The sequence below is a fragment of the Ipomoea triloba genome, chromosome 3 (genome assembly GCF_003576645.1).
Source record: "Ipomoea triloba cultivar NCNSP0323 chromosome 3, ASM357664v1".
NCBI lineage: Eukaryota > Viridiplantae > Streptophyta > Magnoliopsida > Solanales > Convolvulaceae > Ipomoea > Ipomoea triloba.
Genome location: NC_044918.1, coordinates 3,539,202 through 3,562,342, shown reverse-complemented (window position 1 = coordinate 3,562,342; position 23,141 = coordinate 3,539,202). Strand labels below are relative to the sequence as shown.

Genomic DNA, 23,141 nt, shown 5'->3' with positions numbered 1-23,141 from the left:
ATTTGGCGGGCCCCGTTGGCCCGCCAAGCCCGCCCTGTTAAGCCCGCGAGTTAAGCGGGGGCGGGCTAAAAAGCCCGCCAAAATACGGGTCCAAAATATTAAAGCCCCTCGCCCTTTTCGCGGGGCGGGACGAGCTAACCCGGCGGGCTAAGCCCGTTTTGACGGCTCTAACACCCATACACGCTATCAGCGATATTATAATTCACATACTTTTCTTTAAGCGTCCACATTAGTAGTTTTTAGGTAATTTTTTGTGGGGGACAAGCATGATGTGAAAGAGAGAAATTTGAAGTCTCACTACAAAACCTTAATTTTTTGTGGGGCCCATTAATATATATATATAGAGTTAATTTCATTTTTTGTCATGGATTTATAGGTGGTAGTCTATTTTAATTTTAGTCCATTTTTATTAGAATATCCACATTTGGTCATAGTATTATTGTGGTATGACCATTTTTTATCCTCTATCAACAAAACAATTTTAATGCCATTAAATAAAAAGCCATTTTCGTATTCAATTACGAATTTTTCAAAATAATAATAATAATAATAATAATAAACACAACAATATAGCCAGGTCAACTCACTTTATATAAAAATGATTGAAATGTCTTTATATTTAAGACATTTTAACGATTTTGTTGACGGAGACCCAAAACGATCCTACCACAGTAATACTAGGACCAAATGTAGATGCTCTGATAAAAAAAAATATTAAAAGTGGACTGCCACCGATAAATCTAGGACCAAAAATGAAGTTAACTCTATTATAAAAAGGCAATGCCAAGACCTTATGTTCTAGTGACACCCGGTTGCACTCACATATGGAAGGGGGTGGGTTCGAGTCTCATTGGAAACGATATTGACTCTTTGTGCTTCAGTAATTATGACTTATGAACAGATATTGCATTGTAACAGCGGGTGCGTACACAACTTTATTATTATTTACTTTTAGTGTCAACTCTTTTTTTTTTATCCTTTTATTTTTCCTCATCCCTCATCATTCTCTTTATACAATATTTCATATAATCATTTTAGAAACATTTTATAATGGAAAATTTCTAAGAAAAAATTAATTGTTGAATTTGGACAATGTTAAAAATACAAAATAGAATTAAAAAAAAATCGGCTCAATCGGTAGTTCCAAAATTAGATGTGAAATCTTTATACAATATTCCAATTTTGATTCGGTTAATTCCAGAATCAAAATTCAGAGATCACCGGTTTGAAACCGAAATTGAAACGTAGACATAATTTTTTGTTTTGAATTCTATAACTTTGTCACAATATAATATTAAAACAAAGAATCAATAGTATCTTCACTAAAACTCGAATCTATAACCTTTACTAGCGAGAGTCACTAAATCACAAGCCAGTAAACACGACTACTTAGAGATTATTTTATTACCTAAAGTAATCACACGTAATGTGGAGCAAACCTGTTACCAGAGGTCTTACCATTGCATTTTCCCTTGTTATTCCGTATAGTGAAAATTTCCCTTTTTCGTTTGCTCACCACTGAAAGTCTGAAACCTTGCTACGAGAGATCGCAAATAGCAAAGAAGAATTTTATTGTAGTGAAAACAAGGCCATAACAGCACTTGAGGTATACTCTCGCTTTCTCTCTATCTATTATTGGATTATTGGTCTTGCAAGTTGCAGACACTAATACTACTTCACTGTGTGTGTGTGTGTGCTTTTTTTTTTTTTTTTTTTGAAAATAATTTTCAGGAAATGACCGAAATGGAGGTGGACGATGAGGCTGAAGCCATTATTCACCATAAAAACCTAGTAGATGCTGTATTTTCTTGGTCTTTTGAGGATGTTCTTAACAAGGACCTTTACAAGGACAAGGTTTGCGTAATCGATTTTCCCTCGGAAGTGTTTATTTTCGGTCATTCTAGTCTTTGACTATGATACGCTTAATTGGAAGATGTTCTTCCGCTTTATTGTTGCCCATTTGATATTGATTTGTCATAAAAAGCAACATGATACTTGTAATTGTTTCATTCATTGCCAATTCTTAGATTACAAGAACCTAGAAATTTTAATTTCAATGTTTGGCTAATTTTTTCTTCTACTTTTTATTATCTTGTGTTTCATTTTGCACTTGTTATCTAATTTCTCACATTGTTGCTATTACTCATTTTATTTTGTTGTTTAAATCTTAAAGTTGCTCTAGGTTGACATGAAGTTACTTTAGGGCTTTAGGCCATTCTCACCAGCTTTGCAAGTAATGCAACACTTTTTCTAGTAGGGTGTTGCTTAATCACTTCTCAATAGATATAACCAATTTGATGCTTTTGCTTTACAGTTCTTTTGCCTATTTCTCTACACTCATGGATGCAGAATGCATTATGAAGACAAAATAAAATGTTTTATGTGATGTTGGTTATTAAGTGATATATAAACTTGAATCATCTTCAGGTCTTTTATATGAGGTGATAAATGCTACTTCTTGATAACTTCAAATTAATAATAATTTAGTTGATTCGAATTACAAGTCTTCTCTTCAGTATTTGCAAAACTTATTTATTATTTTAATTCTTACAGGTGCAGCAGATACCTCTTGAATTTCAGTCCATACCTTCTTATATGAGAGCATTTGTTCTCCCTCTTATCGAGGAAACACATGCTGATTTGTCTTCTAGCATAGATACAGTGTCAAATGCATCTACATATAGCATAATGTCTATTGAGGCTGAAAAGGAAGAGATTGAGTATGATGAGCCGTGTAGGGAAACAAAATACACTATTGAGATTGAAACAACAGAGATTGAGAATGATGTGTCACGTGAACCTGAGATGGGAGATCTCATTGCCATTACAGATGTAAGACCAAAATGTGTTGAAGATCTCAACAGGCCCACAATGCCCTACTGTATTGCCCTAATTCAGAAGGTGACAAATGAAAAAGACTATATTAAGCTTCGGATTCTATCATCAAAACCTATATTGCTTGAACAAGGCAATAAGATAATCAGGGAAAACAACACTCTATTTGCAGTTTTCCTTATGAACATATTGACAAATATTCGCATTTGGACTGCATTGAACTTGGTGCCAAAAGAGAGGAACTTGAAAATCATTGAGAAAGTGCTGCAACCTGATTCTACTGTAAGTGTCCTGGTTTCTTAAATTACAGTCTTAGATGTGTGCTTGCTATTTGCTAAAGCATTTAGATTTGTCCTAATTCTTTCCCAATTGACTGTCAGCCATTTGCTCTGCTTCAGTTGTGAGATGACCATTGCTTGTTTTTAATTTTGATTTATATTTTAACAGTGCATTCTTATTTGTTCATTAGAAGAAGTGTCACTTTCATTTTCATTTACTTGACCAACAAACAAACCAACTTAAAGATGTTCTGCTTTTTTTCTGTTTCATATACATCTGACAGAGTAAAGAAAGATGTAGTCAATGCTTAAAAAATGGGACATATTATGCTTCTAAAGGCCAAGTACTTGCATCCACTCGCTCTATGGATCTTAATGAATCCCAACAAGAGGCAATAGAGAAATGTTTTGCAATGAAGTATTGCCGCCATGAGAGTACAGCCAAACTAATTTGGGGTCCTCCTGGAACAGGAAAAACAAAGACAATATGTGCGTTGTTATTTGCACTTTTAAGCCAGAAATGTCGAACAATTACTTGTTGTCCAACTAACGTATCAATAGTAGAAGTTGCTTTGCGGCTTTTGAGACTGGTGATGGAATCACTTGACCCTCATTCTTACGGCTATGGCCTAGGGGATGTAGTTTTGTTTGGGAACAGAAAACGGATGAAATTCAATGATGAAAGTGAACTTATTCATGTATTTCTTGATCATCGTGTTATAGTCCTAAAAAGGTGCTTTGCTCCTAGTTCTGGCTGGACTCATTTATTGGATTCACTGGTGTGTTTAATTCAAGACTCTGAACAGCAATATCAGTTGTACTTAATGAATGGTCAAGAGGAAGATGTTGCTGCTGAATTTGATCATGGAGAATACAGTGATGAAGACAATTTCATTCCTTATGGTTGTGATGGTGCAAAGGATAAAGGCTTCAAAAGTGATGAGAGCAATAGAATATGGCAGGAAACCATTGCCAAAACTTTGAAATTAAGCAGAAAGGAGAGTAGAATTGCCAGACGGGGTGTCCAGGCAAAAAAGTCTGTTCCGAAGGACTGGAACCTTCCTAGAAGTATATTCAGATTAAATTTTGAGGAGTTTTTGATAAAGAAATTCAACTGTAAAGCAAAGGCTATGAAGTTTTGTATTGTGAACATTTTAAGTCACTTACCAACTTCACTCCTATCCATGGGAGTGGCAAAAGACATGACAAAAGCTTTAAAGTCACTGGGAAATCTTCATAGTTTACTAAATAGCTATACTGCTGCCGGGAGTAGCTTAAGAGAAGTCCTGGTTAAAAGAAGGGGTGAGCAACGAAATGCCAGTGGATTTACTGAGCTGGAATTGGTCAAAGATGAGTGTCTACAGATTCTCAAATCCCTTCCTAGGCGCTTCTTTGACAATGTAGGTGAATTTTCAATAAGAGAAAAAATCTTAGAAAATTCATGCTTGCTTTTCTGCACTGTCTCCTCTTCCATCAAATTACACAGTACAGAAGTGGAGTTGTTGGTGATTGATGAAGCTGCTCAGCTCAAAGAATGTGAATCAACTATTCCATTGCAAATTCCTGGTCTCTGTCATGCCATGCTTTTTGGGGATGACCAGCAACTGCCTGCCTTGGTCAAAAGCGAGGTTTGCATATCCTAGATTAAATGGGTTTTTCAATGTTAATTTAATTCACAACTCGTTTTTATTTCTATAACTTCTTTTTTTTTGGGTGGTCAGATTTGTAAAGAGATAGGTTTTGGAAGAAGCTTGTTCCAAAGGTTGGCATCACTAGGTTGCAAGAAGCACCTTCTCAATCTCCAGTATAGAATGCACCCATCAATAAGCTTATTTCCAAACAAGGTATTCTACCAAAATCAAATTTTGGATGCTCCAAATGTGAAAAGTGAAATATATCAGAAGCATTTCCTTCAAGGTGACATGTACGGCACTTACTCTTTTATTGATGTACGATGTGGAAATGAGGAAGTCATAAATGGGCATAAGTATAGAAACATGGTCGAGGTAGCAGTGGTTTGTGAGGTAGTTGCAAACCTCTTCCAAGGTACACCTGTTGTAGATATGAAGGCCTTATTGACAAATAATGACTTTTGAAGTTCCTGTTTGAAAATATTTTTTTAATTGTTTTATTATTTTTTTAAAATTTCCTTTCTTTTTCTTGATTCAGAATGTGCCATGTTGAGACAAAAGCTCACTGTTGGTATCATATCACCGTATGCTGCCCAAGTTGATGCGATTAAAGAGAACCTTGGTACGACATATAGCACAGATGGAGATAACAACTTTTCTGTTGATGTTCGCTCTGTAGATGGCTTTCAAGGTGGGGAGAAGGATATAATTATTATCTCAACTGTGCGATCTAATGGGAGTGGATCTGTTGGCTTCCTTACTAGCAGTCAAAGAGCGAATGTTGCTCTGACTAGAGCAAGGTATGCCCTATGGATATTTGGCAATGGAGCAACTCTTAGAAACCGCAACTCTGTTTGGAGACAAGTTCTTAATGATGCAAAGAGTCGGCAGTGTTTCTATGATGCTTGTGAAGACAAAAACCTTGCAAAAGCCATGGCAGCTTCATTGGTAGATGTTGACATATTGGATATCAGAATCTATTTAGAATCGCAACTGTTCAAAAAGGCAATATGGCAGGTAAGCTTCATTTTTTATTTTATTTTTTAAAATTTACTTGGAAATGTGATAGTTGATTAGAAACTGGCAATTCTCTTACAAAAAAAATGTATAGATTGTCAGAGACAGGATTGCCAATCCCTAGTGTTAGTATTCTGGATATGTTAATGGTTGTCAGATAAGAAAAAGGTGAAAGAATGAAATAAGGTAAGATGCAAATTTGGTTCCTAACTCCTAAGATAGTAGTGGTTTGTCAATCTAGTCTCTCAAGTGATGTTGCAAATGCCATCCTTAAACTTGAGTGGCTATTTTTTCCCCATGCCACAATAATTGGTAGTTTCGTCTTAAAAGGTGATTGTGTTCTGGTCCATGTAAAAAATGAAAGTAGGGCTGACACGCGGTACTAAAACGTGTGTGAAGTTTAAAACATAACTGACGACTGTCGTGACATGGGGACCAAAATAGCCAGTATAGGAGATAATTAAGGATGACATTTGTAAAACCACATAATTGATGAATTGGATTTACAAATCGCTACTAGCTTAGGAACTACAAATGTTTTTTTCCAGGGCATTTATACCTCTGTTTGCTACAGGTTAGTATCCATGAAAACTTTTGGAAATCTATGGCAAGAATCAGTAGCATAGATGTCCGTAAAAAGGCAATATCTCTGCTAATGAAGCTTTCAGATGATCGGCTGATGCCTCAGCATAATCAGGGCTCTCCTCCATCGGTGTATGAGATCGATGGCCTAGTCTATATTCTTGCAACCTTTGACACCATAAAGGAGGCTTCCGATCATACTGGAATTATCAAGGTATTGGATATACGACCATTGACTGATCCTCTGCTGCAATTATGTGGGCGATTTGCTGGCCTCTCTCTTAAAGGATAAACCGTAACCATAGCTGGAGTGGAAGCTTACAATGACTTACCTGCACTCGCTCTGGTACTTTTTGTCTCCACATTGCACTTGCATCTCTGAAATTTTTGCTGTTTCACATGTATATATCTTCTTTTGGATCAACCATTACATGCTATCTCCAGGGCCTCTGGATGCAGGTGCCAACATTGTTGAACCTTGAACGATTAGATTTACCCGAGTATATAAGTGAGATTTAAGGGCCAATATTTTTGCATACAAATGAGTTTTCCATTACTATATACAAGTAGTTATCAGTATATAAATTGTTTTGGACCTTCGAAATTGTATTTTTTTAAAAAGGGGAAATGTTCAAATAGGCACTTGAACTTTACTCGAAAGTGCAATTAAGCCCCTTAAATTTTAAAAAGGTGCAATTAAACACTTAAATTTGTCAAAATGAGTCAAATAAGTTTGATTTACCGGTAATGAATAGGTTATCGGTAAAATTATTGTTGTTGATCATCGTTGATCACTGTTCATGGTCATTTAAAAAAATAATAAAAAATTCAACAAGCGGTGGAAAAGGCGACTAGTCCGATCGCTGGAACTTGCTGGAACTTTTTAGTCACTAGAATTGTTGCTGGAACTCAAATAACTAGTTATTTCAAGTGGATAATCGATTATTCGGTTTAAATGCTTCAAAATGACAAGTTCAGAAAAGTTTAAAGACGAAATTACATTTTTTATTAAGGTTTAAGGGCTCATTTAATTCATTTCCAAAAAAAAAAAAGGAATTCAAATTTTAAGTCATGTTTAAAGAAACGTTTTGAATTATAATAAGTTATAAGCCTAATGTTTAACGTCGTCATTTAAGTATATTTATGCCTCAACGACTAAGAAATCTAAACATGAAGTAATGAGTAACGACCTCATTTTGTCGTCTTCTTTTCCCACAGCTTTCTAAATTTCCACCGTCCTTACTTCACTCTCATTTCATTTCTTATTTATTTATTTTTTAAATATTTTTATTCGAAAACAAAATTTATATTAATATATAATTGGAAAAAGTGTCAAATAGACTACTTGAACATTGTATAATTAAACTATCGAACAAAAAAGTGTACAATTAGACCATCAAAAAAACAAAAACTTAAAAATTGTGCAAATAGTATTTTTTACAAATTACTTTCAAGTTTTCCTTAAATATGATGTCATAATTTTAAATTATATATAAAAAATATTTTAATTATTGTTTTTAAAAATTTAAAAAAAAAAATCAGAAGGTGGAGGCAGCCATCCACCTTCGTCTGGGGGTTGGGGGGCAGCCATAGCTTGTCAAAAAAATTCAACTTCTTATCTTAATAATAATAATAATAAGAGCTTCTTTTTTTGTGGTAAGATGTTTCTCTCTCTAGAAAGATATTCTTCCATTTCTCTCTAGAGAGCTCCACCCAAAATGGGTCTTCGTCTTCTGTATTAATCCTTGGTTCATTCTGGGTTTTGGTATTACGTACTTGTGTTTTTCTCTACATTGATTTTAACTTCTGGCTTTGGTGTGGATGTTGGCTACTTGTTTTTGGATGCCGAGAGCCGGGTCAGGTATGCTCTACTCTTATCTGACCTTGTTAGTGTGAAGCCTATGGGCATCTATGCTTTGGTTTTTTTCCGTTGAATTTGTTTGTGGAAATCGTCTCTGCCTCTACGACGTATATCTTGTCAGTGGTTTCCGGCAGTTATCTTTCTCTTCTTAGAACCTTAGTAAGTATGGGAACGTATGGCCTCCCCTCTTCTCAAGGTTCTATTGACCTAAATATTGCTGCCAAAGATGTGGGTCTTATTTTATCACAAGAAATTCAGTTTGGAAGTCTAGTACCTGCTTTATCTAGAACTCATGAGTCAAGAGATTCTCTGTCTGATAATGGAGAAAATGGAGAAAGTGAGGGGAATGAGGTGGTTGATAAGAGAAATATGAAAGTGACCAAGAATCTTTTCTCCAACCAGAATAATAGTAGGCCTTCCTTCTCTATCCGAGAGCCTGAAGGAGATGATTGTTTATTGGAAATGTTAGAGTCGGATAGTGATATTATTGATCTGGGGGAGGATGAAGTCTTCAACATTGAAGAGGAAAAATTCTTTTGCTTGTTAGGAAGGTTTGCAGGAAGGTTTCCAGGAGCTTTTGCTATCTATCAACTTATTAATTACTGGAAAGTTAATTGTAAGTTGGAGAAAGTAGCGAATGGTCATGTTATCTTCTGGTTTAAGAATGAAGCAGATAGAGATAAAGTAGCAGGAGAAGGCCCCTACTTTGTTTATGGTAAAAGATTATTTCTTGATTTCCTTCCGGATGGTTTTGTGCTTAAAAATGAGGATTTTTGTGTGTTACCAATATGGATTCGTCTGCCTGGATTACCTAAAAAGTGTTGGCATGTCAAAGCTTTAAGTAAAATTGCAACCAGAATTGGTAAACCTATTTTTATGGACAGACACACGAAAGAAATGAAGAAATCTGATTTTGCTAGAATCCTTGTTGATGTGGATTGCTCGTTCAAGCCTTGTGACTCCATCACTTTCAGAATGCCAGATGGATCTTTATGGACTCAAAAAGTCTTTTATGAATACCTACCTCTATTCTGTTCTAGATGTGGAGGGGAAAAACATGTTAATGCTAGCTGTCCTTTGAGTCGAGTGGAAAGAAATTTGCTTCACAGAGAGAAAGATAAAGCCTTGCATAGTCCGGTAAAAGACGCCCAAAATCTGGAAGATGATGTGATACCATATGAAATTCAAAATAGTTTGAATATTCCAAGTGGAACTGATGCTCTAGAGATGAGACCTGAAAAGTCTGACTCAATCCCTCTTACCTTTGAAAAAGGAGAGACATCACATGCTAATCTTAAGGGTGTTTTTGGGGATAAGGAAAGCTTGTCTAATGAAGGTGAACATTGTTTAGTGGGAAATAGTGGTGAGGACCACGTGAATCAGCAAGGCCTTTGTGATAAAGACTCTAACATTTGCAATGAGGTGGCTGATCCTTTTGGAGTGCTTTGTGACTCGGACCATCTTAATTTGCCCCCAGATGGTCCAAATTATAAATCCTCAAAATATTCGAAAGATTTAGCCACTGGTGGGAATGTGAAGCAAAAGAGAAAGAAGAAAGAAAAGGACCAGCTTAATTCTCTTAAGGATTTCTTTGCTGACCTGGAAGATACTCCCGTGCCACCAAGGGACAATTTGGTGGCTGGCGGCGGTGGTAGGCGAGTACCCACCTCGGTTGACCAATGATTATTGGATGCTGGAATGTGAGGGGTATGAATGCCCCTCACAAAGCAGGGGGAGTGGCTGACTTCATCAAGCTTAATAAATTTGCTGTTTGTGCTCTGTTAGAAACAAAATTAAATCTTGACAGAGCTAGAAGATTTATGAACAATAGATTGAATGGTTGGAGTTTCTCTACTAATTTTCTTGAAACAAGAGGAGGTAGGATTTTTGTTGTTTGGGACAGTAATCTGGTTGACTGCATTATTTTGGACACAACCCCGCAATGCATCCATTGTTCCATTACCTGTAAAGTCTCTCAAAAGAGAATTCTTTGTACCTTTGTTTATGGTTTTTTCAATGTGCCGACTAGAAGACCTCTATGGAGCAAATTGGAGGATTATGGTACTCAAGCTATGGAGCCATGGTTGATTACAGGCGACTTTAACACTGTGCTTTCTTCTTTGGAAAGGAGGGGTAGTGTGGAGCCTTCTAGATATGATATTGGGGACTTTGAGTACTGCTGCATGAACTTGGGTCTTAGGGATGCTTTTTCAACTGGAAATCACTTCACGTGGAGTAATGGGTCTAAAGAAGCTAAACTGGACAGATGCCTGATCAATGAATATTGGTTACTAAACAATCTAGCTTGTCATGCAGAATTTAAGAACATGGTTAGCACGTCGGATCATTCCCAGATCATCATTAAAGTTTTTGGTCAACATAAGTCTGGCAACAGGCCGTTCAAATTCATGAATATGTGGCTCAAGCATCCTAATTTCAAGAAAGTGGTTGAAGATACTTGGTCTAATCCGGTGGAAGGTACTAAGCAGTTCATCCTTGCTTCCTATCTTAAAGCTTTAAAGGCACCGCTGAAATCTCTGAATAAAATGGAGTATGGATATATCTCTGAGAGGGTTAAGAGAGCAAATGAGGAGTTCACAATAGCTCATGAATCTTTGGATGTGATCTCTGCTACTGAGTTTGAGCGTGAGCAGGTGAGAATATTAAGGGAAAAAGCTCTATTCCTTATGGAAGCTGAAAGAATGTATTTCTCCCAAAAGCTGAATACAAAACACCTCTTGGAGTCGGATAGGAGTTCTCGTTATTTTCATAACCTAGTGAATAAAAGAAATTCAGCAAAGGTTATACCATCTATTTTGGATAATAATGGAGTGCCTACTACTTCTTTGGAGCAAGTAGGGGAGTTATTGGTGAAATACTACTCTAATATGATTGGTAAGGCTAAGGAACGAGTTCAAACCGTGGACTCGTATTTCAGCCAAGGTCCCTGTGTTTCTTCACAACAAGCAGATGATCTTTTAAAACCTATCTCTCAGGAGGAAATTATACAAGCTCTTTTTTCAATGGGAGATGAAAAAGCTCCGGGACCGGATGGATTCAATGCAGCTTTCTTCAAAGCTAATTGGGATATTACTGGTTCAATTGTATCAGGGGCAGTGAAGGAATTCTTCTCATCAGGGATGCTACTTAAAGAATGGAATAGCACGTGTCTGGCTCTCATTCCGAAGAAAACACATGATCTGAGAGTGGAGGATTTTCGGCCAATTGCTTGTTGTACGGTGTTCTACAAGATCATCACAAAAATCATTGCGACTAGGATGAGTTGTATTCTCCCGAAAATCGTAAGCTTGTCACAAGGTGCCTTTGTTGTAGGAAGAAGCATTTCTGACAACATCATGCTTGCTCAAGAAATCATCCGTGGGTATTCTCGAAAAAGAATTTCCCCAAGATGCACCATTATGGTCGATATATGTAAAGCCTACGACACAGTTGATTGGGGTTTTCTGAAAGAAGTTTTGATAGGACTAGGATTTCCGGGAAAATTTGTAGAGTGGATCATGGAATGTGTTCGGACTCCCTCTTTTTCGCTGTCAATTAATGGTGCTTTACATGGTTACTTCCAGGGTAAGAGGGGTCTGAGACAAGGAGACCCAATGTCTCCTATGCTTTTTACCCTCTGTATGGAATATCTGGCTAGGATGCTTATGGTTAAGACAGCGGATGTAAATTTCTCTTTCCACCCGAGGTGTAAAGGTACAAAATTAAGTCATTTGGCTTTTGCAGATGACTTAATGCTGTTCTGCAGGGGAGATGCCAAGTCTGTTAACATTATTATGAAGGCTCTTAATGAATTTGAGAAGACCGCTGGGTTAGCTATTAGCCCTAATAAATCAAAGATGTTTTGTGCAGGTGTTGTGGAGGATCTAAGTTTCTCTCGCATTCCAGTTGTATCTTTACCTGTAAAATATCTGGGAATTCCTCTGGATTCACAAAAACTTAAAGTGGATAAGTTTGCTCCACTTATTGATTCAATTAATAATTTCTTATCTGCTTGGAAAGGATCCTCCATGTCTTATGCAGGGAGACTGGAGCTGATTAGATCAGTGATTCAAGGTGTGGTGGCCTACTGGATACAGAATTTCCATATTCCAACAACAGTGATTGACCATATCAACTCACTGTGTAGGAATTTCCTTTGGAATGGTAAAAAAGCGTATGTAGCTTGGGATAAAATCTGCTTGCCTAAGGAGGAAGGGGGTCTTGGAATTAGAAGCTTACAAATGTGGAATGCAGCATTCTTGACTAAAGTTATCTGGGACATCCACAAAAACAAAAACTCTATGTGGATAAAATGGATTCATAACTTTTATTTGCAGGATAAAGATTTTTGGAGTTGGACACCAACAAGAAACGATTCAGCCCTTATGAGAAGTCTTACTCGTATTAGGGACTTGTTGGTCCGGAAGTGTGGCGGACAGTCAGAATGTATTCTATCTTTATCTAAATGCGTAGGCCCAGGTGGTTTGTCTTCGTCTGAGGTGTTTGAGATCATCCGACCTAGAGCTCATAAAAGCTTTGTATTCAAAACTATTTGGAGAGGCTTTATTCCACCGAAATTTGCCTTTACTTCTTGGCTTTGTCTTAGGAATCGTCTTCCAACTAAAGACAACCTCAAATTCTTGGATATTGAGGATAAATGCACCTTATGTGGGAAGGAACCGGAGAATGTTAACCACCTCTTCTTCTCTTGTGATTTCTCAAAACAGGTTTGGGAAGAGGTTAGAGCAAGACTTGGGATCACTAGAAAGACATGCTCAATCAAAGGGGCTATCAAGTGGGCATATAGAGATGCACGTGGATCTCGAATGCATTCAAAAATTGGTCTATTGGCTATTTTATGCTCTGTTTATTATATTTGGCAAGCCAGGAATGCAATGATTTTTGAGGGAAGCCAAGCTGTGGTGACAAAAACCATATCCATTATTCTTCTTCAGGTGTTCAAGATTTTTCATAATCTTGCTCCATGATCCTGAGATCACTCTTGAATGTTTCTGTTAGCAGAAGGGATCTTGGGGTGATATTTTTCTGCCAGTATTGTATTGTATCTCTTGTTTGTGGTCTTTGTGTTTTGAAAATTCCTATTTGGATGGGAGCAGATTTGTATTTTAGGCTCCTTTGCCTAAGTAGTTGCTTTTCAGATTTACTCAAGGGTTGTATTCAGATTACAACCATCATTGTTTTTTACTAGGGTATGCCCTAGTGTAGTTTGTACATTCTTGTTTCCTTTTTGGAATATATTTTCTCATTTACCCAAAAAAAAAAAAAAAAAAATAATAATAATAAAGAACAATAACAGCAGAATGGAGCTGGGAGGAAGTTGCGGAGGGGATGAAGGGTATTTATAGTGTTAAGAAGAGAATAAACTTTGGGAGAAGAGAAGAAACAAATATTATTTATGAAACAAATAAATAATTGTTGGCTTGTTGCAGCTAGCCTAGCTGATAGCCTGATACATTAAGCGCAGTACTTATACCGTGGACCATGGTCCACAATGCATTGTGGATCATGGGTCATGGTTGATACTGCAGTTGTGTTGAAAGGATATTGTAGTTGTGTTGAAAGGATACTGCAGTTATGTTGAAAAGGAACTGCAATTGTGCGGAACAGAGGCCGTGTCATTCATCTGGAACTGCAGTTGTGTTGAACGGATATTACAGTTGTGTTGAACGGATACTGTAGTTGTGTGGAATGGATGAACGACCTCTGTTTCGTGCAACTGCAGTTTCCTTTCAACACAACTGCAACATCTTTTTAACACAACTGCAGTATCCGTTCAACACATCTGCAGTATCAGTTATGATCATGGTCCACGATATAATTTGCCCATTAAGCGCCTTTATTATTGGAACTTGGTTTAGCATTTCCCAGTCAATATTACTAAATAAAACTAATATATTATCCTTTTGATATTTATGAGCTAGTAGCTTGGTGGCAGGGAACCTTATTTTTTGTGGAAGGTCTTGAGTTCAAATCTCAATTTTGACATCCACACTTATTTTGAAAGTAAAGAAACATGCGGAAGGTCTTGAGTTCAAATCTCAATTTTGACATCCACACTTATTTTGAAAGTAAAGAAACATGCGGTAAAATATAAACGTGGACGGCAGGATTCGAACCTGCGCGGGCAAAGCCCACATGATTTCTAGTCATGCCCGATAACCACTCCGGCACGTCCACTTATATATTTAAAGTATTATTATAAATATATTTCTAACTACACTCAATAGGGCACACTGAGCACAAGATCAAAGCAAATGGGCTTATGGGCTTAGTGGCTTACATGGCCAAATATCTATATATACATAATAGTTAAATTACTTAAACATATACTATATTTTATTTTATTCAATACAACTTTTTATTTTTAAAAATTGACAATTTTACAATCAATATGTAAAATTTTCTCAAAATTAATTTTAAAAAATAAATAAATTTAGTGTCTCAATTTTACAAGTTCAATTACCTCAGGATTTCTGCTGTCGAAAATAATGATTAATTTTCTCTTTTAATTTAGATAACACAGCTGACCTGAAAATTTAAGGCAGTTTCATTTCCAATTTATTTGATCATTCCTTTCCAAGATGTCCATAATATAATTTGCCGTGTTTTATGCTGTGAACCCAATTTTGAGCATCCCTACCAATGGATATTGAGGGGTTATTGGTACAGTGTTTGCTTACTTGGATGAGAGAGAGAGGCATGGAGAGAGAAGAGAGAAAACTTCCGGCAAAAATGGTTCTTGGTACAGTGAACTTGCAAGCATGGAGAAGGTTATCATGTTGTGCCTGACTATGCGTTTTTTAATATGTTTTTCAAAAAATTTTTTTTTTTCTTCTCCCATTTTTTCATTCATAATTACACTTAAAAAAAAGGTGAAAAAACTCCATTGACAGCATGCTCTAAAGAAATTGTTAAGGAAGCGCGTGGAAAAAGAAACGTCCCTATTTCACTGTATTTATTCCTCAACGACTAAGAAATCTAAGCTACAGAAAGTAACAACCTCACTATGTTCAATTCTTGTCCCACAAGTTTCTAACCTCACTTTACTCTCATTGGATTGACTATATGTTGTCGGTTTTTTTTTTAATCATAGAATGGACTATTAATTACTTATAGGATCACATTTTTTAGATATCAAATTTTTTTTTGTAACTTATAAGAAAATGTATATTATAAGATAAATTCTATTTATGTGTAATAAGATGCAAATATCTATGTGAAATAAATCACAGTAAAAAGACCAAGTGCGACACATTCAACAAAGAAAAATATTGACAAAAATTGAATTCGTGATATCAGCATCACATTTTTAATTAAGCTAAACTTGATATGTTTCAAATATGATAATAATAGTTCTGAACATGCTCAATTGATTAACCAATTAAAACAGATGTTAAATTTTTTTTTTTTCAAATTTTAGCAATGATAAAAAAGACATTTAGAAACTTATATACAAATTAAGATTAAGACATATCTCCTTATTTATCTCTTTTCATCTTCCACATAAAAAGTTTAGTTTACTTTTCAAATTCAAACTTACTACCGAAGGCCTATAATAGCATGCATCATCCTTGGAAATGTTTGCTTTGCTACAGAGAAACTTTTTTATGTTTTCTTGTTGACTCGTCGTCAACTCATTGTTTAATCCCACTTTTCTTGCTATTACACTTTACTACGTTGTTTCTGCAATCCGTACGAGGTTTCCTTTTCCAAGTCACTGCTGTTTTGCTTTCATTATATTACAGAGTTAAAGTTGCTTCAAGTGTGAGTACAATCTTTTGCCATTTTGTAACGCACTGTCGTTTCCTTATACTTGGGTTTTGCTTGGTCTGAAAGGCGAAAAATATCACTGTTTTTTCAAAGAAGAGGGAGTGGAAACTGAAAAGAACTGAGCTTTATGTGTATAGTGTGTCTGGGTAAGATTTGAATATTTGATTTGATCATCCAGGAAAGATGGAAATTGCAAAGAAGAAAAAACAACAACGTCCAGGGCAGGGGTTGATCGATGCAGTGTTTTCTTGGTCTTTAGAGGATGTGATGAACAAGAATTTTTACAGAGACAAGGTTTGATTCTTGCTTTGTCTTCTTTAAACTCATGCATATGTACCTACCTCTCAGTCTAAAATGGTAAAGTTTGCTGCTTTATTTGTACTTGATGATCTGTTTTATGTTATTTTCTAGACTGTTTATAGAGCTTGTCAGATTAGCACCTTCTGCTCTGACATGTAGTAACTCTCAGATTGCATTCATTCACATGACTAAATAGTTTGGGTTTTTTTTTTTTTTTTTTTTTTTTTTTTTTTTTTTTTTTTTTTTTTTTTTTTTTTTTTTTTTTTTTTTTTTCTATTTAGTTTCTTGAAGTCACTTTTGATTTAAATTCTGTGTTTGATTCTCATGTATAAATTCTTGATCTTCTTTAAATTTGCTTTGATATCATGTTGCTTTGCAGCTGTAAGTAATGATATGAACTTATGAACTAATGAACCTCCTTTTAGGTTAAAGAAATCCCAGATACCTTCATGTCCACTGATCATTACCTCAAGTCATTCACCAATCCACTTCTTAAAGAAACACATGCTGATTTGTACTCAAACATGAAGAATTCACTCCGAAATGCCCCATCTCGTGAGGTCTTCGAAGTGAAAATCTCTAAGGGTTTCAAGGCTCCAAAAGATTTGTTATACAATATTCTCTTGAAGACAACTAGAGAGGGCGATGGTGAGAGTAAACAACCATATGAACCCGAGGCTGGGGATCTAATTGCATTCTGCGATGTGAAGCCTAAGCGTGTTGAGGATTTGAACAGACCGAAGATGTCCTATGTCATAGCTGTAGTCCAGGGCAGGAAAGATGATGGTTCAGCAAGGTTTCCAATCTTGTCATCAAAGCCTGTTACCTTCAGGAAAAAAATGGAGAGAGGGAGAGAGGGGGATAAGCTTTTTGTTGTTTATCTTACTAGTTTGACAACAAATATTCGCATATGGAAATCCTTGAATATGGACAAGGAAAGTGCTAACTTAAAGATTATCAAAACAGTGTTGCAAATTGATCCCAAAGTAAGATACTTTCTTCAATCCTTCCTATTGTTTTATTTTTTGCTTAGTTTCTGTTTGAATTGTAAATGGAAGTTGAAATATGTCCAGGATGAAGGAGATTGTGCCCTCTGCACCTATGGAGGAACTCAAGCTACTACTTTAATGAATGCCAAGGCAGCCATACAATCCTTTGGATTAGATAATTCCCAGGAAGAAGCTGTTATGAGCTGTGTAAAAGCCAGAAAATGTGTTCACCGAAGTTCTGTTAAACTGATTTGGGGCCCTCCCGGGACTGGGAAAACAAAGACGGTTGCCTCCTTGTTATCTGTCCTCTTCAATATGAAATGCAGAACATTGACTTGTGCTCCAACGAACGTTGCAGTCATAGGAGTTGCAAAGCGGCTTATGGAACTGGTAAGGCGTAGTCTCCAGTCTGATAGTTATGGTCTAGGAGACATTGTTTTGTTTGGTAATGGGGAAAGAATGAAGGTGAATGATCACGAGGATCTATTGGATGCATTTTTGGATTATCGTGTTGATGCTCTTGCTAGTTGTTTGTCACCATTGGTCGGGTGGCAGGCAGGTTTGAATTGGATGATAAATTTGCTCGAGGAACCCGAAGAGCAATATCAGAAGTACTTAGACAAAATAAAAGATGAGAATGAAGAGAGTGATGATGAATTAGAAACAGGAAGCTCAAGTGGGGAACTAAGTAGTACTGAGGAGAAAGATGGTTTAATCACAGATAAATACTTGAACAAAACCAAGGGAAATAACTCAAATAAGCATTTGAAGAAGTTCATAGTTCAGACCATAAAGGAAAACAAGAAGAAAAAGTTGAAAGATGAATCTTCTCAAAAGAAATCTATTGACAAAGTGGCCAAATGTCACAGAGGAAAGGATCGCATTGGGGAGGTAACAATTTGGACATTTGAGGAGTTCGTTTTGAAGAAGTATAAATCTTTAGCGGAGCAATTAGACTTTTGTATGACAACCTTGTACACTCATTTGCCTACTTCCTATATCCCCCGAGAAGTAGCGAAGAAGATGGTTAGAGCACTTAATTTGCTTCAAACTCTTGAGGGACTGTTGAAAACTGTTGCTGGGATACCTGGAGGACTGAGAGATGGCCTTAAGGGGATTAAAGTTTCTTCGTCTAAGTGGAAGAAGCACATTAATGAATTGCAGATAACAAAGTCAGAATGTGTTGTAATATTAAAACTCCTTCGCGGCAGCATTAAGCTCCCAAATTTTGCTGAGAACTATCAAATTCGAAACTTTTGTTTGAAATTTGCAGTCTTGCTTTTCTGTACTGTCTCGACTTCATCCAAACTGCACTCTGAAGGGATGGCACCAATAGAGCTGTTGGTAATTGATGAAGCTGCTCAGCTTAAAGAATGTGAATCCACTATTCCTTTGCAGCTACCCGGTCTTGGCAACGCTATACTAATTGGAGACGAGAAACAATTGCCAGCAATGGTTCAGAGCAAGGTTTTGAAAGTTTCCTTGCAACTATTTATTAAAGAAGTTCATTATGTTTTTTTTTTTTATTTTTTTATTTTTTTATAGTTAGCAACTAATGTATGTTATGTTATCCATAGATTTGCGAGAAGGCTGGTTTCGGGAGGAGCTTGTTTGAGAGGCTGGTCAAATTAGGACACAAGAAGCACCTCCTCAACATTCAATACAGAATGCATCCCTCAATTAGTTCGTTCCCAAATAAGAAATTCTACAATAAGAAGGTAATGAATGGTCCGAATGTCAAAAACATTACATATGAGAAGCGATTTCTCACAGGAAAAATGTTTGGACCATATTCTTTCATCAACATTAGCCAAGGGAAAGAAGAGCTAGATGAGAAATGTAGTAGTAAAAACATGGCAGAAGTTTCTGCAGTGGCTGAGATTATTGCTATGCTCTACAAAGGTAATTTTTCTCTTTTGTGACCACTACTGCTCTTATCTTTACCTTTGTGTTACTGATTTTCTTTTGCTCAATGATGGTAGAGTTTCTACGTTCAAAACAAAGAGTCCGGGTTGGTTGCATATCACCATATAAGGCTCAGGTTTGTGCAATCCAAGAAAAGCTTGGCAAGAAATACAGCACTGATGTGGAGAGTGACTTCTCCGTGAACGTACGATCTGTAGATGGATTTCAAGGCGGAGAAGAAGACGTGATCATCATATCTACAGTCCGGTCTAATGGAAATGGATCAGTGGGTTTCTTGTCCAACTTTCAGCGCACAAATGTGGCTCTGACTCGAGCAAAGTACTGTTTAATTTGTTTCCCTATACAAATTAAGCTTACAAACTGTTACTGAAATCACAATTTGTATCTTCACTCATTATTTTTATGATCCTTTACAGATACTGCCTTTGGGTATTAGGCAATGGCGCGACTTTGATCAATAGTGGCTCTGTCTGGGGAGACTTGGTGCAATATTCTAAGGCCCGCGGGTGCTACTATGATGCCTGCAGTGACAAGAACCTGAAAGAAGTGATTGCAGATTCATCTGATGAGTTAACAACCAAGTTGTCTGCAATGAGTCTAAGTGATAAACCTGGATCTTCTTTCAAAGCCTCTGGGTGAGCATTTAGCTTTAATAGCATCACTTTTTACCTGTTTATGTTATTGAAACATCTGGTTCTGAAACTTATTGCTAATGCATATCAGAAAGGTGAAGAATTTCAAGAAGAACAGAGCTTGGTTTTTGAGCAAAGGTGGACGGGGATGAGGATTGTTTTGATGGTAACATCAGAACATGGTTAAATTGAAGACTGGTGTTTTGCTGAACAGTTTATGTAATGGTATTATAATTTTATGATAAATGCCTGTAATTGTTACATTGTTTTGAATGTAAATAGTGTGTGTTGCTGCATTTCATGTTTGGAAATACATTGAGTAATCTTAGAGCATTCCAATTGGAGTTTTTGAGAGATTTTGCTTACTCAAAAATCTCCATTAGGAATTTTCATTAATGAGAGCATAATAATTTAGATGAGAGAAGAAAACTAGGATCAATGTTTTTGGGAATAAAAATTAAAATGAAAATCTAGCATGAAATGCACACAAAGTACTAAATAAATAATGTACGAATGTGGTGGACACCCGACATTAGTTTTCTCACTTAATGAGTTGTTGAGTCAGTGTTATTTACTATTCTACTATTTTGTCAAGTAAGGGTACTATTTTGTCAAGTAAGGGTGGGGAAGCCCCAGGGGCATAGAAATTTAGTCAGAAAAATAATGTACCAATGGATCAATGTGCCTATTTAATACTTGGAGAGGTTGCGAGACTAGCAAGGAAAACCTACAAAGATAAAGTCTTGATTCTATAAATGACATAATAAGTTGTATCTATTCAGATTTTTGGACAATTAGAATTTTGGTATATTGGTTCGAGTCCAAACTAAGACCAACCCGAAGCACTCAAAACCGATGCATGTCTTCTTCTTCTTCTTCTTTTTTTTTTTTTTTTTTGAAAACCAAACACAAAACACATTCATTACGCAATAGAGAACTCAAAGGTACAAACAGGTGGTTCAAAACGCCAAAACCTAGAGTCTCTATGCAAAAAAGTAGATTTGGCCAAATCATGGACCCGAACATTCTCGCATCTAGCCACATGTTTAATCTGAAACTTGCTACACCTTGTAATCGTCTCTTTGCATTGACCAATGATCAAGCCCGCATACGAGCGGTACATGTCTTCTTTATTTCAGCTTGATTTTCAAATTTAAAAATTTTCAACTCAAAAATATTTGGATGACCTAAATATAGTTGGGTCGAACCTGAACCTGTGCCCACCCCTATTGAGTATTTGGATGACCTAAATATAGTTGGGTCGAACCCGAACCTGTGCCCACCCCTATTGAGTAGGATTGTTATACCAAGTTGTAACACTCTTATACAGAAAAACAAGAACTAAAGAAGAAATAGAGAGAAGAAGGAAGAGGAGGATTATGGTTAAGAAAATAAAGGTGAGAAAAGAGAATTGATTTTATTCAAAATCCTAACATAAACCCCATCGTATTCCGTGCAATCCAACAGTATTTAAATCAGCTTCTGAAAGAGTTTGGCGTAAGTCATGGACTGTATGGTTAGTTTTTCAGCCCGAACACTTCCTCATTGGCTCGACGTCAGGGCACAGACGGGGGACTACTGATAGGAAATATACACCGGATATACTATCCTACGTATTTTGTATGTATGTTCGGTGTACGAGATTAGGCTTATATAAAGGGCCTTAGTCCTTCATTAGTGGGGGTCTCTCTCTCTAAACACTAAATAAAGAAGGCTCTTTGAAACCTTTTTCTCTCATCTTCTCTCCATGCTTCATAGTTCATACAATTTTGAAGTCATGGATTCAAATTTTTGCATATGGAAGCATTTTTTTTAACTTCATAAAAAAAAAAATCAAGCTAAGGGTCCCTTCCAATGTTGGACCCAGAGCGGGTGCCCATCTCGCCCGCCTTTAGGGCCGGCCCGGCTGACCAATAGAGACTAGATACAATTTTTAGTCTCTTGCGGACAAATTTCACCAATGCAATCAGTAGAGCTGTCCATGCGATCATCAGCAACATTTCCTGATCATATGATACATGTGTTTACACATTCATTTCCAAAAAATAGTATCAGATAACAGTTCTCATATGACAATATGATAAATCAAGAATGTTGCTTGTACCAACTTAGCATGCTGATTTAATAGATAGTATTTTAGATAAGAGAACAAGGTTTGAAATGCTCAGCAGCTACAGTGTGGGAAAACAATGTTAAAGGACCCCTTTTCCTATTTTACGGAACAGGGAATACCGGAACAATTAAAAAGTGCATTTTTTCACTAAGAGAAAACTTAATAATGTATAGTACATTCTCAAGTTAGTTCTGGGCATAATCTATATGAAATCGAAGAATAAAAGACACCGAAAGGAATACAAGATTTTAGAGGACGACAACTCTACTAAAGAACTGTGCATGCATTTATGAACGCTAAGAAACAGTGAAGGCCCCTGGAAAACGAAACGTCATCTACCGGATTATTTCTTCTTTCCCAGGCCACAACTATATAAGCTTCCACATTCCTCATTCACTCTCATTCTTTGTTCAAGTTTCTATATAATCGCATCATCTTTGGAATTGTTTGCTTTTGGTACACAGACACTCTCAGGCCCTGATTTGATCTGATCTTCTTTCCATCCATCCATCCAGGAACAATGGAAACTAGAGAGGAGGAGCGTCAAGGGCTGAGCTTGATTGATGCAGTGTTTTCTTGGTCTTTGAGAGATGTTATGAACCAAAATTTGTACAGAAACAAGGTTTGCCTTGCCTTGCCTTGCCATCTCTTCTTTAAACTTCAGCATACCTCTAAAATGCCAGCTTTTATCTTAATTATTTTCTAGCATACATGCTTGAAAAATTTGTGATTCAGATTGCATTTCATCCACTCGTTTTGATTCAAACTTTGTGATTCACTCACTCTGTGCTGATGGTTTGTGATGTTTTAGGTTAAGGAAATCCCAGAGACTTTCTTGTCCACAAATCATTACCTAAACTTATTAGCATGTATAGAGGGGTAGTCTAGTCCTTTCCATACCATAGGCAGTTGCAACCACTTTTACCGCCACTATCACCCTCTATAGTAACGCAACATCAGGGGAGGAGGGAGGGAAAAAATAAAATAAAAAACAAGAAAAATGAGTTTTAGGAAATAAAAAAAAAAGGCTATAGTAACGCGTTCGGTTGAGCGTTGTTGTTGCGCCTCGCGTGAGAAATGCGTACTTTTTTCATAATTGGTGGGGCCAACTTCAAGATAAAAAATCAATTCTTGCAGGAAGCTCTCACATCTCCTCTATCCTCATTCTTTCTCTTCCACTTAAACC

At 36.6% G+C, this 23,141-nt stretch overlaps 2 protein-coding genes and 1 non-coding gene across 5 annotated transcripts; 2 read left to right on the top strand and 1 right to left on the bottom strand.

The window, feature by feature from the left end:
- Nucleotides 1-1,474: 1,474 nt before the first annotated feature.
- Nucleotides 1,475-6,879, top strand: LOC116014483 (helicase sen1-like). Of its 2 annotated transcripts, XM_031254546.1 has the most exons (7): nucleotides 1,475-1,606; nucleotides 1,732-1,854; nucleotides 2,554-3,117; nucleotides 3,398-4,741; nucleotides 4,835-5,159; nucleotides 5,283-5,761; nucleotides 6,336-6,879. In XM_031254546.1, the coding sequence occupies exons 2-7, from the start codon at nucleotides 1,735-1,737 to the stop codon at nucleotides 6,633-6,635; spliced, it is 3,132 nt and encodes a 1,043-aa protein (XP_031110406.1). In that variant the 5' UTR covers nucleotides 1,475-1,606; nucleotides 1,732-1,734; the 3' UTR covers nucleotides 6,636-6,879. The 2 variants fall into 2 exon arrangements, with proteins under 2 accessions (XP_031110406.1, XP_031110407.1); XM_031254547.1 differs by lacking the exons at nucleotides 1,475-1,606; nucleotides 1,732-1,854 and having other exon boundaries at nucleotides 2,798-2,901; nucleotides 3,008-3,117.
- Nucleotides 6,880-14,320: 7,441 nt separating this feature from the next.
- On the bottom strand, nucleotides 14,321-14,402 carry TRNAS-AGA. Its single transcript has one exon. It is a non-coding gene; the product is annotated as a tRNA-Ser (tRNA).
- Nucleotides 14,403-15,918: 1,516 nt separating this feature from the next.
- LOC116012001 (probable helicase senataxin) lies at nucleotides 15,919-20,153 on the top strand. 2 transcript variants are annotated; one of them, XM_031251455.1, is made up of 8 exons: nucleotides 15,919-15,989; nucleotides 16,174-16,289; nucleotides 16,721-17,281; nucleotides 17,369-18,751; nucleotides 18,862-19,186; nucleotides 19,267-19,528; nucleotides 19,627-19,845; nucleotides 19,934-20,153. In XM_031251455.1, the coding sequence occupies exons 2-8, from the start codon at nucleotides 16,179-16,181 to the stop codon at nucleotides 19,992-19,994; spliced, it is 2,922 nt and encodes a 973-aa protein (XP_031107315.1). In that variant the 5' UTR covers nucleotides 15,919-15,989; nucleotides 16,174-16,178; the 3' UTR covers nucleotides 19,995-20,153. The 2 variants fall into 2 exon arrangements, with proteins under 2 accessions (XP_031107315.1, XP_031107314.1); XM_031251454.1 differs by lacking the exon at nucleotides 15,919-15,989 and having other exon boundaries at nucleotides 16,015-16,289.
- The last annotated feature ends 2,988 nt before the right edge of the window (nucleotides 20,154-23,141 follow it).